General features: G+C 41.2%; 1 protein-coding gene across 1 annotated transcript in view; it reads right to left on the bottom strand.

Moving 5' to 3' along the window:
- Nucleotides 1-308: 308 nt before the first annotated feature.
- MANBA (mannosidase beta) overlaps nucleotides 309-14237 on the bottom strand; it is a 124325-nt gene continuing 110396 nt past the window's right edge. The window contains exons 15-17 of the mRNA XM_043871280.1: nucleotides 6531-6673; nucleotides 5399-5656; nucleotides 309-1629 (exon numbers count right to left, since the gene is read on the bottom strand). Coding sequence (XP_043727215.1) covers nucleotides 1405-1629; nucleotides 5399-5656; nucleotides 6531-6673 — 626 coding nt within the window. The 3' untranslated portion in view covers nucleotides 309-1404. The remainder of the gene's footprint in view (nucleotides 1630-5398; nucleotides 5657-6530; nucleotides 6674-14237) is intronic.

Here is a 14237-nt window from a genome sequence, read left to right as displayed (position 1 = left end):
GTCTGCATTTATTTTCTTTTTAGTCTCTGAACAATAGCCAAAAGTTTCTTAGCTTTAAAACCAAAATATTACCTATTTAGTCTTGATTGTAAAGCCAAACTCTCATTGCCAGTAAATTCCGTAACCAATTACTTGATTCTTCTTCTAGAAGACCCTTCAAATATCCTGGTCTAGATTCCTCAAACTCTCCCAGTTTATCAAGTGGATTAAAAACCTGACCAGAGCTAAATGGAAATTAATGCCTTGCATGATGCTGGGCACAACCGAGTTCATGGAATGAGGAAATAAGTCACAGACGGAACACCAAATTGTCAATGCAATTTATATAACCTTAAATTTTTTATATATTTCAAACTTACAGAAAAGTTGCAAAAGCAGAACAGAAAAATTCCTATACACCTTTACTCAAATTGACTACTTATTAACATTTTGCCCCTTGCTTCAGTATCAATGTAATTTTATAAACAGGATGATGCAGAACACAATGACTTCATAGCAATTATACTTAATCAGTGTTTTTTAAAATGGCTCAATCTCAAGTTAAAGGCAATACCACTTTGCTGCCAGGCTCATCACATGCGAATCAAACCATAGCCTTGAATTGGAAAGTTCACTGGACTTAACCAAATCTGAAGCCCATACATAATACAGGTGACCACTTATGTTGGGACACCCAAAAGTTTCCAACGTGATGAAGGTGCTGTCCATTTCAATGTGAGTTTTTTTCCCCAAAGATGAATCACTAATTGCCTTTGAAAAAATAAATTATTACTGTTAAAACAAATATTAAAAAAAGAAACACCTCACAAATGAAAAAAGACCCCTACTCAAAAAGTAATCCAATGGCAACAATCCATCCCACCAAACTTTTCAGCATCAACAACCAATATGGCTACCACCCAGACATCGCTTTCTGTTGCAACACCTGAATCTCCATTTCCTCTGGAAATAATGACAAAGCAGTTTCATTTCAATCGTTTGGTATTTCTCAAAGCTAACCAGAGGGGCCTACATGCCCTCACAACCTTCCACATTTGATTCCACAGATACCACAATGGTTATCACCATGACTCCCTTAATGGGCTACCTGGGAGTGTACCTCTGATTCTCTTAAAGGACTGCATGCGGACAGGACCTCCCTATGGGGTTAGGAGAGACAGTTGGGTTAGAGCTGATTCATGTGGTGCAAAAGGTGCGAAAGGAAGAGCTGAAGACACAGCCCTGGTGCAGACTGAACAGCACCCAGGCACAGCTTTGCTGAGGACATCCCCTGAATATACACAGCCTTCCCTGGGAGAACCAAGAGGCTAATCAGACATCCGACAGCAAGCAGATGCAGTTCCTGGCTTCTTCAACTTGTTTCTTAAGTTGCCTTCAGCTCTCGAAAATACAACCTGGATTCCCTCAGTAAGTATCAGCCAGTGAAGTCACATGAAAAGATTGCTCCAATTCACTCTGGCTGGTGGGTTTCCAAGGGTAAAAGAATACAGTCCGTGTCTTCTCAGTCATGAGGAAACCATTGTCACTGAATCTCCCTGGGATGCTTCCTACATCCAACCAAACAAAGGGAGCGACAGCTGAGGTTTTCAGATCAAAAACAAATGTGTCCCCTTGCTGCGAGATGGTGGCCTGAAAGAAAAAGATAAATGAAGTGAAGGTGGAGAGCAGCTCTCTGTTCTACATGGCTAACATGGAGTGCACTGCCTACAACTTTGGTTCTATTACTGCTGAAGTCATAGATTCCATGCACTGTGTCAGATGCTGAAAAAAAATACATGGAAATTTACTGAAGGCTGTGGAAAATCACCAAATTGTAATCTCAAATCAGGGGTAGAAATATGTGGTCTCCAAAGATTCAGGAGAACATTTCACAGGAAGCTCAGAGCTTTGTAGCTGTGTATCTTCTCCTCAGGGTCTCATCAAAAGAAGCACACTTCTGCAGCAGGACTAGTGATTTTAATGACTTGCTCAGGATCTGTCCGGAGCTGACTGTGGAGCCAGCCATGGCACCCACCTTTTGGTCCTATGAGAAGACCCTGCGGTCCAGAGAGCAGCCAGCCAGGCATCTCCAGAAGCTATCCCACTAGAGCTGGTGCTCTTAATGCATCGTTGATAAAGTCACTTTATTAGCACCTCAAACACGTGTGAATCCCACACAATATAGCAAAAGAGGGTGTGGCTTAAGTCTTGTCACCCTCAGCCTCTTGGCACAGGCTGACAGTGAGGACAGCTGCTCCCTGGAAGGTGGGGTTGGTGATCCTCTCTCACCGTGAGGACACAGCTGGGTGGGACCTGGTAGTCAAGCCATGCATTTGTCACGACACAGAACTCTTCAACATGCATACATGCCATGCCACAGGTTTGACATTACAGGCTATGTGTGACATAAAGAATACCCAAGGGCAAATTTTACTATATATAACTTAGCCTGCTACATCATGCAGGGTTCTGCAGTATCAACAAGAAATCCCACATTGGTATGGCTTCCCTAGTGGCTTAGTTGGTAAAGAATCTGTCTGCAATGCAGGAGATCTGGGTTCCATCCCTGGGTCAGGAAGATCCCCTGGAGAAGAAAATGGCAACCAACTCCAGTATTCTTGCCTGGAGAACTCCCATGGACAGAGGAGCCTGGAGGGCTACAGTCCATGAGGTGGCAAAGAGTCAGATGTGACTTAACGACTCTACCACCACCACCATCACTACTTTGGTAGAAGCAAGAAAAGAAATTTAAAGAGAGCTACCTAATATACTTTAAATTTCTTGCTTCTACCAAAGTAGTGATGGTGTCAAATTCCCAAATCATGCTGCCCACTCGTTCCAATGAAGACCCTAAAGCAGTCTCAGGCACACAATTCACATGGCAGGGCCCTGGCCTCAGCTAGTCTGTCCCAAGGCCAGAAGGGACACTGGCGCGCGCTCACTCCTGTAGGTGCCTTCTTCTAATTGGCAATCTCACTTCTGCATTATCTGACAGCCTCTGACTCAAGGCCCCTGGGGATGCCCCAGGGGATGGAATTAATGCCTGACTATGTTAAGCCCGGGACATGTTTACTATCATTACTATTATTGTTGCTACTATTACATCTCTTTAGGATGTAATAAAGGATCCCTTTAGGATGCAACATATCACTGAAATACAACTGAGACAGGACAGAGAAAGAAGGCCTGCTCCTTTCCCACTCCCAGCTGTCTCAAGGTAATAGAGACCTAGATGAGAAAAGATGAAAGATTTCAAAATCCTGTCTAAAGACCACAAATTTGTCCACTAATAGTTTTGTGCTTTTTTTCTGGAAAGAAGCCATGTAAACACATGTCATTTCCTTCATCTCTGCTCTACATCGGATGTTACAAATAAGTTAGATTTCATTAAAGGAACAGTTTACTATTAACTAGGAAGGAAGTTGTGTTTTCATTTCAAGGACTGAGTTTTGATATTTCGAAACCAAATATAAAAAAATCACCTCACTTAAGTCTTTTCAACGAAGTCTAAAATAAACATATAGTTGGTTAAAAATAGAGAATGAAACTTTCTAGAAATATATTTTCAATCACCACGTGGAGGTGGGGGAAGGAAGGAAAGGTTTTCAATCAACTAGATAGATTCCATATTTTCCAGCTACACAATTTTTACAGCACAGCCTGTCCTGATCATCCCATTATTTTTCTTGACAATGATAAAGAGATCTGGTGATTAAGCAACTTGAACGTAATAAATCAGAGTGGAGAGTGAAAATTTTTTACATTAATAGACTCTCCTTAAAAATGCAAAATTAAGGGTGCTTTTAGTACAGCTGAGTCCCTGCTGTCCACCTGAAACCATCACAACATTGTTAATCGGGTATACTCCAATATAAAAGTTAAAAGTTAAAAAAAAGAAATGGAGAAGATTTAAATGCACATTGTTAAGTAAAAAACAGCCAATCTGAAAGAACTACATACTGTATGGTTCCCATGATATGACATTCTGGAAAAAATAAAAATATGTAAATTGCCAAAAGATCAGCGTTTCCTAGGGACTGAGGGGAGGGAAAGATAAAGCAGGGCTTTCCAGGTGGCTCGGCAGTAGAGAACCTCCCTACCGATGCAGGAGACATGGGTTGGATCCCTGGGGCGGGAAGACCCCCTGGAGAAGGGAATGGCAACCCACTCCAGTATTCTTGCCTGGAGAATCCCATGGACAGAGGAGCCGGGCAGGGTTGCAGAGTCAGACAGGACTGAAGTGATTGGGCACAAGCAAAGATAAAGGAGGCAGAGAGCAATGGACTGCAGAGCGGTGGGAGTACTCTGTAAGACACTGTGATAGTTGTCACATGCCACCGCCATTTAGCCACTCAGTTGTGAGGAAGAGTGGGTTGCCATTTCCCTCTCCAGGCAATCTTCCTGACCCAGGGATCAAACCCATGTCTCCGGCTTGGCAGATGGATTCCTTACCACTGAGGCACCAGGGAAGCCCACATATCACTGGACATTTGTAAAACCCATAGAACACACAACAGAACGAGTGCATCCTGATGTAAATTATGAGCTGGGGCTACTCCCTAGTTGCGATGCGAGAGCGTCTCACTGCAGGGACCAGACCCCACTTGCTACAGCTACAGAAAAGCCCATGCAGATACAGAGACCCAGCAGAGCCAATCAATCAATAAACAGCTGAAATTAAAAAATTATTAAATGAACGTGTCAAAGCTATCACAACATTGTTAATCAACTATACTCCAATATAAAATACAAAGTTAAAAAAAAGAAGAAATCATTTGTTAGATTAAAAAAAAAAAGAGTGCTTTTACTGGACTCTGACACTTCCTGGCTACAGACTGAATAGCTACTCGGCCCCACCAAACAGGTTAGTGTGTGTGTGCCCAGTCATGTTCAACGCTTTGTGACCCCATGGAGTGTAGCCCACCAGGCTCCTCTGTTCACAGGATTCCTCAGGCAAGAACGCTGGAGGGGTTGCCATTTCCTTCTCCAGGGGATCTTCCTGACTCAGGGATTAAACCCACGTCTCTTGTACCTCCTGCCTCGGCAGGCAGATTCTTTACCACTGAGCCACTTAAGGAGCCCCCAAACAGGCTTTCTCACTTACAAATGCAAGTGGTACTATTTCAGGGCTGGTGCAGGGCCTAGAACCTGGCTGAGGAGCAGTCAAGGGTGAGGACCCTGCTGCCCCGCTCTCCGCTGCACCAGCCTGACAAGGAGAGGTGATGGGACCACCGGCGTGGCGGGCATCGTAAACTCTGACAAATGCTGAATCAGAAATAAAAATTATTTGCTCTTTGCTTCCAGTGGGAAGGGGAATCAATCTTCCCCAGGTCCCAAATAAACTCAGTACCAAGGGGAAATTTTGCAAAACAGCAGGACAGCCCTCAAGCCACAGCAACTCCAGACCTCTGGTGCTTACAGTGATATTTGCCTTGAGGAGCCCCTTGGCATTCTTCAGCGAGGACAGGAAGTGGTAGTTGATTGGGCTCAAGAGTTCCCCGTCAGTTGACAGGTAAAAGGAAACCACACAGCTTTGTCGTGTACATCTGGGACATCCTTTTAACAACTCAGGCACTGGCTTAATATACAGGAGAACAGACTCCCCAGCTTTTATCACGAAAGGTTTAGTCGACTCAGAGCATACGAGCTCCAGGGAACTCCAAGTGTGGACTCTCACCTGGGGAGAAACAAGACAGAAGAAAACCAAACATTCTTAGTTCCTAATTTTTTTTAGAGAATAAGAGTAGTAACAATAGATGGAAGTCACAATAGCAGAACTGATTAAGAGACTGTGAAACCTGAGTTTAACCTCAGCTCCGCCAAGTACGAGTTATGTAACTAAGATGTGAATTCGACTCCTCAAAGTATCCATTTCTTTATACATAAAGTAAGAACAACAAATAATAATAGTGACAACAAATAATAAAAGTAACTTCATAGGCAGTTGTGAGAATTAAATAATCTATGGAAGGCACAGGACCTCAGGCATTGTAATTATTCCAAAAACTTGACCAATTCTCAATGTCCTCCCAATGGTAGCCACCTAAGACTTCAAGTTTCTATCCTCTCTTTTTACCTAACTTTGTTTTAAATACAACTTCACTTTCCCACATATACATTTTGCATAATTTTACTGATTTCCACTTTAATATACTGTTTTAAATTATTTCTTTTTATAAAGTTTAGGCTTTTTCCAGCTTCTCATGATTATAAATAATCTTTGATTTAAGTATCACTTTACAGTTTACAATTCACACTCATCTAATTATTGCATTCACTATTCACAGAAATCCTCTAAAAGGGTATCTTGGTGTCATTTAACAGATGAGAAAACTGAACCAAGACATTAAGGTCGTAGAATAAACAGCAGGATTTTGTCCAGAATATAGATTTTCAGATTTTTAAGAACAGTTCATTTTCTGCTACAGGTGCTAGAAACATTTTGATACAAATTTCTCTTTTCTTTTTTCCAAAAAGAACAGAACCAAATCATGAAAGAAACCTAAAATTCTCCCTCTACCACAGAAAGAAAAAAAGTCCAAGCAACTTACAGTGAGCATCGTCTGATGGTCTGAGTGAAGGTCTGACACACCATAGATGAAAAGCACATCTTTATCCTCAAATCCCACCGGTAACAGTGGGGCGAAGAAATGCCGAGCAAAGTAGTGAAGCATTTTCCACTTTCCTCCATACTCTAAAAATAATCAGGTGGGTTAGGAGATGGGCAGGGTCAAGCAGTGAGAGTCACTGTCCACACGGCCCAGGGGTATGACCTGTCACATTCTGGGCACTGAGCGGGGAAGAGGGCTGACAGCGGACAGAACCCGTTTTGTGGAGCGCAAGGAGCATTTTGGACATCACCTCATGTCAGCCTCAAATCTGGAGGAGGCAGCCATTACCATCGCACTCTTCAAATGAGGAAATGGAAGCTCAAGCAGTTACGTCAAACATGCTACATGCAGTATTTTGAGCCTAGACGTGATTCCTGGCTGGCACTTTCTCATTTGCAGTTCTGCTTCCAGGAGCTCACTGCTCCAATGTTCCTTCTTCCTACTTACACGTGAAAAAGGGAATCAGGAGCATTGGCAGTGAACACCTGTTACAACTCTTCATTTATAAGAATTACTTAGAGGAAGTACTATTACAGAGGTTGGACAAGACGGTGGAGTAGGAAGACCCTGTGCTACCTCTTCCCGTGAGCTATTTAGAGAGCAACTCTTTACGAGAAAGACAAAATCTAGCAGAAAAGATCATCAACAGCTAAAGATACAAAGAAGGAACCATAAGATGGGTAGGAGGGGCATAAGTTACATAGTCAAGACCCACACCTCAGGGGTGGGTGAACCACAAATATAAGAATAACTACAATTGCTCCTCAAGGAGTCTGAGTCCCACAGAGGGCTCCCCAGCCCATGGATCCTGCCCTGGGAAGACAAGTGCCTGGAAAGCTTGGCTTTGAAGGCCTGCAGGGATTAATTTCAGGAGTCACAGAGGGTTGGGGGAAACAGACACACCACCCTTAAAGGGCACACACAAAATTTCACACCCTCTGGGACCCAGGGCAGAAGCAGTCATTTGAAAAGAGGCCAGGTCGGACTCATGTGCTGATCTTGGAGGGTCTCCCTAAGAGGCAAGAAGCAACTGGAGCTCACCTAGGAGGCAAAGGCACTGGCAGGTGCCATTTTGGAATCCTTCAGGAGAATTAGCACCAGGGTCCAGCCCCACCCAGACTTGTGCAACCTGTCTGCAGCAGTGCTGGGACACCTCAGGCCAAGCAACTGGCTGGATAAGGACACAGCGCCACCCTACAGCAGACAGGCTGCCTCAAGACCTCCTGAGCCCAAGGCTCCTAAGGTCACAGTCCTGTTCACCAGAGGGCTCAGGCCCCAGTGCTATCAACAGTGAACAAGCACTAGCCCCGAGACCCCCAGGGACATGCAGCCAGAAATCTGCAGACCCGTTCCAGCCACAAGCCAGCCAGAACCAGCCCTCAAATATTCTGGGCCTTGGCTTCACCTACTGGCCCCAACTTCACCCAGCGAGGGGCAGACACCAGCCCCAGGACCACTGCAGCCCTGCAGCCTACCTTGTTAGGACATAACCAACACAGCAGATTGGCACCAGCTCCAGTGCCCCGGCCCCACCCGAGAGCAGACCAAAACCAGCTCTGAGAAACCTCAGAGTCCTCAGCCAGCTGCCCTGGGGTCTAGCCCCCCTCAGTTAGCCGGTGGGTCAGCTGGTGCTGGCCCATTTGGGATACCCTAGAACCTGTGCCAGCCATATTAGGAACCGGCTCCAGCTACCAGGAGGCCAAGACTAGAACCATGAGCCCCAGCCCTGTAATCACTCACCTAAGAACCCACTCTGACCGTTCGTGAGCAAGCAGCAGGACAGGGTCCTCCAGGGTCTGCAGCCAGCAGCCCCATGACCTGGCCCCCCCAACAAGTACCCAGCAGGCTCCACACAAGGCACGGCCTGGCAACCAAGTGGGCCAAGGACCAGCCACGTCTATCAGACCATGGCAGTAGCTGGTCCACCACACAGAAGGACCCACGCACCCCACACAGGGGTACCCCTAGAGCATATAGCACTAATGACCAGAGAGGAGTGAGCTGCTGGGACACACAGTGTATCTCCTACAAAAGGCCCCCTCTCCAAGGTCAGGAAATGTAACCAACCGTCCAGATGCAGAGAAATAAAAAGAGCCAGTTAGGCAAAATGAGGTGACAGAGGAACATGTTTCAAACAAAGGAAGGAGATAAAACCCCAGAAGAAGAACCAACTGAAGCGCAGATAGGCAAACTACCTGAGAAGGAGTTCCGGGTAAGGATCACAAAGATGATCAAAGAACGTGGGAGAAGAGTGGATGAACACGGTGAGAAGCTTAACATAGAGTTAGGAGATATGGAGAGCTAAGCAGAGATGAAAAATACAACTGAAATGAAACATACACTAGAAGAAATCAACAGCAGATTAAATGATACAGAGGCATGGATCAGGGAGATGGAAGGCAGAGTGGAGGAAATCACTGAAGCTGAACAGAGAAAAAAAGAGTAAAAAGAAAATAGAGTTTAAGAGATCTCGGTACAACATCAAGGGCACTGATATTCACATTATAAGGTCCCAGAAGAAGAGAGAAAGGGACAGAGAACATATTTGAAGACCCAATAGTTGAAAATCTCCTTAACGTGGGAAGAGATATACACATCTAGGTCCTGGAACATAAATAGGATCAACCCAAAGAGGTCCACACCAAGATACACTATAAATAAAATGGCAAAAATTGTTAAAGAAGGAATATTAAACACAAGGGAAAAGCAACAAGTTATATGCAAAGGAACTCCAGTGAGGCCATCAACTACTTCCAGCAGCTCTGCAGGCCAGATGGGAGTGAACAATAAATTTTAAGCGATGAAAGGGGAAAACCTACAAACAAGAATACTCTACTCAACAAGACTTTCACGCAGATTTGATAAAGAAGCCCTAAGGTTTGCAGAGAAGCAAAAGCCAAAAGGAGTTGAGTACCAGCAAATCAACTTCATAAGGAATGATAAAGGGATTTCTCTACGTGAAAAAGAAAAGATTACAGATAGAAACATGAAAATTATGAAAGGAAAAAGCTCATTAATAAAGGCAAATATTAGGTATTAAATCAACCATGTTCAAAGCTATCAGGAAAGTTAAAAGAAAAAAGTGGTAAAAATCATCTATATCCATAATAATTAGTTAAGAGATACACAAAAAGATGTAAAATATGAAACTAAAAACAATAACCACAACAAGCGTGAGGGAGTAAAAATGCAGGGTTGTTAAAAATGCTTGAAATTAAGAGATCATCAACTTAAAATGAACACATATATTGCATTACATTATATATAGATTGCTATATATAAGCTGCATGGTAATCACAAACCAGAAATCTACAATTGGTAAACATCAAAGATAAGGGAATCCAAACGTTAACTAAAGATAGTCATCAAATCAATAGGGGAGAGACAAGGACAGGAACTAAAAAGAACTACAAAAATAACCCCCAATGTTTGAAATTAAGAGATCATCAACTTAAAATAATCACATAAATCGCATTACGTTATATATAGATTGCTATATATAAGCTACATGGTAATCACAAACCAGAAATCTACAATTTATAAACATCAAAAATAAAGGAATCCAAACATAACTAAAGATAGTCATCAAATCAACAGGGGAGGGAAGAGGACAGGAACTAAAAAGAACTACAAAAATAACCCCCAAACAATGAACAAAACAGAAGTACATACCTATCAGTAATTAAATGTAAATCTAGGACTAAATGCTCCAATCAAAAGATGCAGAGCGGCTGAATGGACACAAAAACAAAATCCATATATATGCCACCTATAGGAGACACACTTCAGATCCAAAGACATACACAGAACTGAAAGTGAGGGGATTGAAAAAAAGTATTCCATGCAAATATATGTCAGAAAAGCCAGGATGCCAGTATTTATTAATATATTAGACAAAATAGACATTAAAGACATGACAAGTGACAAAGAAGGACGTGATATAATGATCAAGGGATCAATCTAAGAATATGTAACAACTGTAAATGGATATGCACCTATATATAAAAGAGTGCTATATACATAAAGCAAATATTAACAGACATAAAGGGAGAAATTGACAGTAACATAATAAGAGTAGGGGAATTTAACACCCCACTCATATCAGTGGACAGACCATCCAGATAGAAAATCAGTCAGGAAACACATTAGATCAAATGGACGGATACAGAACACTCCATCCAAATCAGCAGAACACACATTTGATTCAAAAGTACATGGAACATTTTCTAGGATGAACCACATGATGTACCACAAAACAACAGTCAATAAATTTAAGAAAACTGAAACCATATCAAGCATGTTTTTCAACCACAATCCTATGTGACTCTTAGAAATCAACCACAAGGGGAAAAAAAAAAAAAAAAAAAAACTGCAAAAAACACTAACATGGAAGCTAAGTAACATGTTACTAAACAACCAATGGGTCACCAAAGAAACTCAAAGAATCATCAAAATACTTGGAAACAAATGAGAACAAAAACACAAAGACCCAAAATCTATCCGATGAAGTAAAAGCAGTTCTAAGAGAGAAACTTTAGTAATACAAACTTAGCTCAGAAAACAAGAAAAATTACAAACAAACAACCTGACCCTACACCTAAAGGAACTTAGAAAAAGTACAGCAAACAAAACCCAAAGTTAGTAGAAGGAAAAATATAATAAAGATCAGAGCAGAAATAAACAAAATAGAGACTTTAAAAAATAGAAATGATCAATGAAACCAAGATCTGGTTCTTTGAAAAGATAAACAAAATTGATAAAATTACAGCCAGACTTATCATCAAAAAAAGAGGTCTAATCAATAAAGTCAGAAATGAAACAGACACTATAACTAATACTAAAGAAGTACAAAGCATAAGAGACTAGTATGAACAACTCTACACCAACAAATTGGACAAGCTAGAAGAAATGGATAAATTCCTAGAAACATGTAACCTTCCAAGACTGAATCATTAAAAGATTTTAAAAAAACAATCTGATCAGATCAATTACTTCAAGGAGACTGAATCAGTAACCAAAAACCTCCAAAAAACAAAAGTCCAGGACCAGATGGCTTCACTGGTGAATTCCACGAAGCATTAAAAAAAAAATTAATACCAATCCTTCTCAAACTCTTCCAGAAAATGGAAGAGGAAGGAATGCTTCTGAACTCATCCATGTGGCCAGCATCAATGTGATTCCAAACCAGGGGAAAAACCTTATGATCATCTCCATGTATGCAGAAAAGTTTCTGAAATAATTCAACATCCACTTATGACAAAAAAAAAAAACTTCACCAAGTGAGTGTGGAGGGAACATGCTTCAACATAAGAAAGGCTATATATAAGCAGATAGCTAACACCATACTCAACAGTGAAAAACTGAAAGTACTTCCTCTAAAATCAACAAGACAAGGATGCCCGGTTTTATTCAACACAGTACTGAAAGTCCTAGTCACAGCAGACAAAAAGAAAAAGAATTCAAACTGGAAAGGAAGGAAAACTGTGACTGTTTGCAGATGACATGATACTAAGAAAATCCTAAAGACGGCATCAAAATCTAGTAGAGCTCATCAATGACCTTGGTAAAGATGCAGAATACAAAATTAACCTACAGAAATTTGTTGAATTTCTATATACTAACAACAAACTATAAGAGAGAAATTAAGGATGCAATCCCATCTACCTTCACATCAAAAAGAATAAAATGAAAGTCAAAGTGTTAGTCGCTCAGTCGTGTCTGACTCTTTGTGACCCCATAGTCTGGCCATGGGATTCTCCAGAAAAGAAAACTGGAGTGCGTTGCCATTCCCTTTTCCAGGGAATCTTCCCGACCCAGGGATCGAACCTGGGTGTCCTGCATTGCAGGCAGATTCTTTACCATCTGAGCTATCAGGGAAGCCACATCAAAAAGAATAAAATACCCAGGAATAAATCTAAGGAGGGAAAAGACCTGTACCCAGAAAACTATAAGACTCTGATGAAACAAACTGCAGACAACACAAGCAAATGTAGAGATACTTCGTTCATGGATGGAACTCATATTGTTAGAATGACCATACTACTCGAGGCAATCTACAGATTCAATGCAATCCGTATCAAAATACTACTGCCACATTTCACAAAACTAGAACAAACATTCCTAAAATTTGTGTGGAAACACAAAAGACCCCAAGTAGTGAAAACAATCTCGAGAAAGAAGAAATGAAAAATGAAATTAGAACATTTTCTCACACCATTTACAAAAATAAACTCAAACTGGATTAAGAGCCTAAATGTAAGATCAGAAACCATAGAACTCCTAGAGGAAAACACAGGCAGAACACTCTGACACAAATTGTAGCAATATATTTTTGGAACTGCCTCCTAAGGCAAAAGAAACACAAGCAAAAATAAGCAAACCACCTAATTAAACTTAAAAACATTCACACAGCAAGGGAAACCATAAACTGAAAAGACAGTCTATGGATTGGGAGAAAATATTTGCAAATGATGTGACCATTAAGGGGTTAATATACAAAATATATAAACAGCCCATACAACTCAATATAGAAAGAAAAAAAAAAACCAAATAATCAAAAAAATTGGGAGGAGACCTGAATAAAGTTTTTTCAAAAGAAGAAATACAGATGGCCAACATGCATATGAAAAGATGCTCAATATCATTGATCATAAGGAATGCCAATCAATATCACAATGAAGTATCACCTCATACCTGTCAGAATGGCTATCATCAAAACAATCACAAATAAACGGTGGCAAGAATGTGGAGCAAAAGGGAACCCTCCTACACTGTTGGTGGGGATGTAAATTGATGTGTCCCTCATGGAAATCAACTTGGAGGTGACTCAGAAAAACTAAAAATAGCACTATCATAAAACCTGTCAATTCCACTGCTGGGTATATATTCGAAGAAAATAAAAACACTAATTCAAAAAGATATATGCACCCCATTGTTCACTGTAGCATTATTTACAACAACAAAGATGTGTAAGTAATCTAAGTGTCAATCAATAGATGAATGAATAAAGAAGATGTGGCTTTTGAACAGCAAAGGAAACTATAAACAAGATGAAGAGACAACCCTCAGAATGGGAGAAAAATATAGCAAATGAAACAACTGACAAAGGATTAATTTCCAAAATATAGATGCAGCTCATACAACTCAATACCAGAAAAAAAAGCCCAATCAAAAAGTGGGCAGACCTAAACAGATTTTTCTCCAAAGAAGACATATAGATGACTAATAAACACATGAAAAGATGTTCAACATCGTTCATTATCAGAGAAATGCAAATTAAAACTACAATGAGATGTCACCTTACACCAGTTAGAATGGCCATCATCAAAAAATCCACAAATAACAGGTGCTGGAGAGGGTATGGACAAAAGGGAACCCTCTTGCCCTGTGGCTGGGAATATAAACGGATGCAGCCACTATGGAAGACAGCATGGAGACCGCTTAAAAACCAGGACTAAAACTGCCAGCGACCCAGCAATCCCACCACATGGCATATACCCTGTGGAAACCAAAATTGAAAAAGACACATGTACCCCCAAGCACTATTGACAATAGCTAGGGCATGGAAGTGATCTAGATGTCCACTGACAGATGACTCGATAAAGAGGCTGTGGTACATAAATACAATGGAATGTTACCAAGCCATAA

Source organism: Cervus elaphus, chromosome 17 (genome assembly GCF_910594005.1).
Source record: "Cervus elaphus chromosome 17, mCerEla1.1, whole genome shotgun sequence".
In the NCBI taxonomy this organism is placed as follows: domain Eukaryota; kingdom Metazoa; phylum Chordata; class Mammalia; order Artiodactyla; family Cervidae; genus Cervus; species Cervus elaphus.
This window is presented reverse-complemented; position numbering and strand designations above follow the sequence as displayed.